The sequence below is a fragment of the Lathyrus oleraceus genome, chromosome 2, assembly GCF_024323335.1.
Source record: "Lathyrus oleraceus cultivar Zhongwan6 chromosome 2, CAAS_Psat_ZW6_1.0, whole genome shotgun sequence".
In the NCBI taxonomy this organism is placed as follows: domain Eukaryota; kingdom Viridiplantae; phylum Streptophyta; class Magnoliopsida; order Fabales; family Fabaceae; genus Lathyrus; species Lathyrus oleraceus.
In genome coordinates, this window is record NC_066580.1 from 482,538,437 (window position 1) to 482,542,066 (window position 3,630).

Genomic DNA, 3,630 nt, shown 5'->3' on the forward strand with positions numbered 1-3,630 from the left:
AAAATTATATAAAAAAATCCATTGGATCATTAAAATGTGTTTGAATTGGATAATTCATGTTTATAAATGGATTGGATTTAAAGTCAATCTATTAACTTAATTTTAATGTAGTGGATGGATTTTTTGATGGATGGATTGAATGAATTTTGTCTTAATGAATCCAATTGCCACCCCTACTTGCATATCATTGTGTCTATCGCCACTCATAAAAAAATGTGTCTATCGTTAACTACCATGTCACTTGCATTGGGATATTTCACAATAGGTGTGTGGCGATAGACACAATTAAAATTAAGATAGTATGCTTAGTTAGAGATACATATTTTTCTATGAGTGGTTAGAATAAGTATGGCGATAGATACAATTAAGATAGTATGCATAGTTAGAGATACACATTTTTCTATGAGTGGTTAGAAATGCAAGTGACTTATCATTAATGTGGTTAGACATTTCTCTAACTAAGCATACTATCTTAATTGTATCTATCGCCACACCTATTGTGAACCAAATAAATCAAACTAGCGGGTATCACCATGCAAGTGCCTTAATTTATAAATTTCTAACCAGCAAGGTGCTATTCTATGCTAGCTGTGATATCGTTAACTACCATGTCTTCCCTCCGCACTATATAACTTAGTTTCAAGGGATTAATTTCATTTATCTTTCACAGACATGGCCTTAACCAAGATGGAATTAACACCAATATTGTTTCTTGGTTTCATTCTTGTCATAAGTGTTTGTCAAACTTCAGCACAAAAATACCCAGAATTCGAAGCTGCAAACGATGAACTAGAAGATGAAAGTAGCTTATTGACTTACATTGTTCACGTCAAAAAACCTTCTCTTCAATCTAAGGAGAGTTTGCATGGTTGGTACCATTCACTCTTGCCATCCACTACAATAACTCAGAACCAAAAGCGCATTATTTTCTCATACCAAAACATAGTTGATGGTTTTGCCGCGAAGTTGACTCCAGAAGAAGCCATGGCTCTAGAAGAGAAGGACGAGGTTCTGTCAACTCGACCGGAGAAAATCCTTTCGTTACATACAACTCATACTCCAAGTTTCTTAGGGTTGCAACAAAGTCAGGAGTTATGGAAGGGTTCTGATCTAGGTAAAGGGATCATAATTGGAATCCTGGACACTGGTATATACCCTTCCCATCCTTCTTTTTCCGACGAAGGAATGTCATCTCCGCCTGCAAAATGGAATGGCCACTGTGAATTCACAGGAGAGAGGATTTGTAACAACAAGATCATTGGAGCAAGGAACTTCATAAAAAATTCATCTCTTCCATTGGATGACGTTGGCCACGGAACTCACACGGCTAGCACAGCCGCGGGAAGGTCCGTGCAAGGTGCCAATGTCTTTGGCAATGCTAATGGCACAGCAACGGGCATGGCACCAGATGCACACTTGGCAATTTACAAAGTATGCAACATCAACGGTTGTACAGAAAGCGCAATACTAGCTGGAATGGACGCTGCAGTTGAGGATGGTGTTGATGTACTTTCACTCTCTCTTGGAATACCTTCCACTCCTTTCTTTGAAGACGGAATCGCACTTGGTGCATTTAGTGCAATTCAAAAGGGAATTTTTGTTAGTTGTTCAGCAGGAAATGCAGGTCCACTGTATGGTACACTGTCCAATGAAGCACCATGGATTCTAACAGTTGGTGCTAGCACAATTGACAGAAAAATAGAAGCATTCGCTAAGCTTGGAAATGGGGCGGAATATATTGGAGAATCAGTTTTCCAACCAAAAGACTTTGCATCAACACTATTGCCACTTGTGTATGCAGGTGCACTTAACACAAGTGATGATTCCATTCTCTTTTGTGGTCCAACTTCCATGAAGAACATTGATGTCAAAGGAAAGGTAGTTTTGTGTGAGCTAGGTGGTTTTGTTGCAAGAGTAGCCAAAGGTCAAGCAGTTAAGGATGCTGGTGGTGCTGCCATGATCCTCATGAATAGCGAAAATCACGCTTTCAATCCAATTGCTGATGTTCATGTTCTACCTGCAGTTCATGTAAGTTTCTCAGCTGGTTCATCCATCAAAGATTATATAAACTCAACTTCAACACCAACAGCCACAATTTTATTCCAAGGAACTGTTATTGGAAATCCATTAGCCCCTCAAGTTGCTTCATTCTCATCAAGAGGACCAAGCAAAGCGAGCCTCGGAATTCTGAAACCAGACATAATTGGACCTGGATTGAACATTCTAGCATCATGGCCTGTTTCATTAGACAATAGTACTCAACGGTTTAACATAATTTCAGGTACCTCAATGTCTTGTCCTCATCTCAGCGGCATTGCAGCGCTGTTGAAAAACTCTCATCCAGATTGGTCACCGGCCGCTATAAAATCAGCAATCATGACAACTGCAAATAAGGTTAATCTTCATGGAAAACCTATTTTGGATCAAAGACTTCTACCAGCTGATGTATTTGCGACCGGTGCTGGACATGTTAATCCTTCGAAAGCAAACGATCCAGGACTTGTTTATGATATCGAAACAAATGATTATATTCCTTATTTGTGCGGTTTGAATTACACTGATAAACAAGTTGGACTTATTTTGCAACAGGAAGTGAAATGCTCTGAGGTTAAGAGTATACCACAGGCACAACTTAACTATCCATCGTTTTCGATTTGGTTGGGATCCGCGTCACAGTTTTATAGAAGAACATTGACAAATGTTGGACCTGTTAACACAACTTATAATGTGGTAATTGATGTTCCTTTGGCAGTTGGTGTGAGTGTAAGTCCATCTCAAATAACATTCAATGAGGTGAAGCAAAAGGTTACATACTTTGTTGGTTTTATACCCGAAGGCAAAGAGAATAGAGGTGATAACATGTTTGTTCAAGGGTCTATCAAGTGGGTTTCTGGAAAATATTCTGTTAGTATTCCTATATCGGTTGTGTTTGTGTGAAAATTTGGAAAAAACCAAATTAATTAGAGCATGAGATTATGATGATAAGGAATAAATATATAGGAACTAAAAAGTTTGCAAACATGCAATGGAATCTTGGAGGTTATTTCTATTTCTTCAATGTTAATTTAAGCCAAACTCTCTGAATACTAAAAAGTTATGAGTCTTAACTAAGTAAACCTCTTCAAACTGTAATTCATAAAATCAATCTTTACAATTTTCTATAGAAATTTAGAACAACGTGGTCATTCTAGTAGGGATATCACAGCTACATGAGTTAAATTCTTGTTCATTTGGAAAGGCACTGCTAAAAATATTCACAACTATATAAAATATAGTGGGTGTCGCAGAGAAAGAGAGAAGCATTGAATGTCAGGAATATAGTTGGTGTCGCAGAGAAAGAGAGAAGCATTGAATGTCAGGACCGTTGATAAAAAAAATTCACATTCATCTTTGTCCTTAGTTTTGTTTCCTTCACGTGTTGAGGTGTTGTCACGTGTGACATTGGATGTCTCGGTGTCCACCATCATCTCTCAGTGTCATCCCTTTTGCTAGGCAATTTAAATTCTCATTAAAGTTTATATTTTTTTATTCAACAATAACTTCCTCATTCCTACTTGATGGTTTTTTTAAAAATAACAAATTTTTTAAAATTATATACCAAAACAATCATATTTTTAATTTATTTACTAA

The 3,630-nt window shown here is 37.3% G+C and overlaps 1 protein-coding gene across 1 annotated transcript; it reads left to right on the top strand.

Moving 5' to 3' along the window:
- The first annotated feature begins 603 nt into the window (after positions 1-603).
- On the top strand, positions 604-3,049 carry LOC127121574 (subtilisin-like protease 3). The gene has a single exon (XM_051052037.1). The coding sequence runs from the start codon at positions 673-675 to the stop codon at positions 2,935-2,937; it is 2,265 nt and encodes a 754-aa protein (XP_050907994.1). The 5' UTR covers positions 604-672; the 3' UTR covers positions 2,938-3,049.
- The last annotated feature ends 581 nt before the right edge of the window (positions 3,050-3,630 follow it).

Bases quoted from the DNA above. Each gene is read 5' to 3' on its own strand.
- LOC127121574 (XM_051052037.1), top strand. From the start codon at position 673: ATGGCCTTAACCAAGATGGAATTAACACCAATATTGTTTCTTGGTTTC.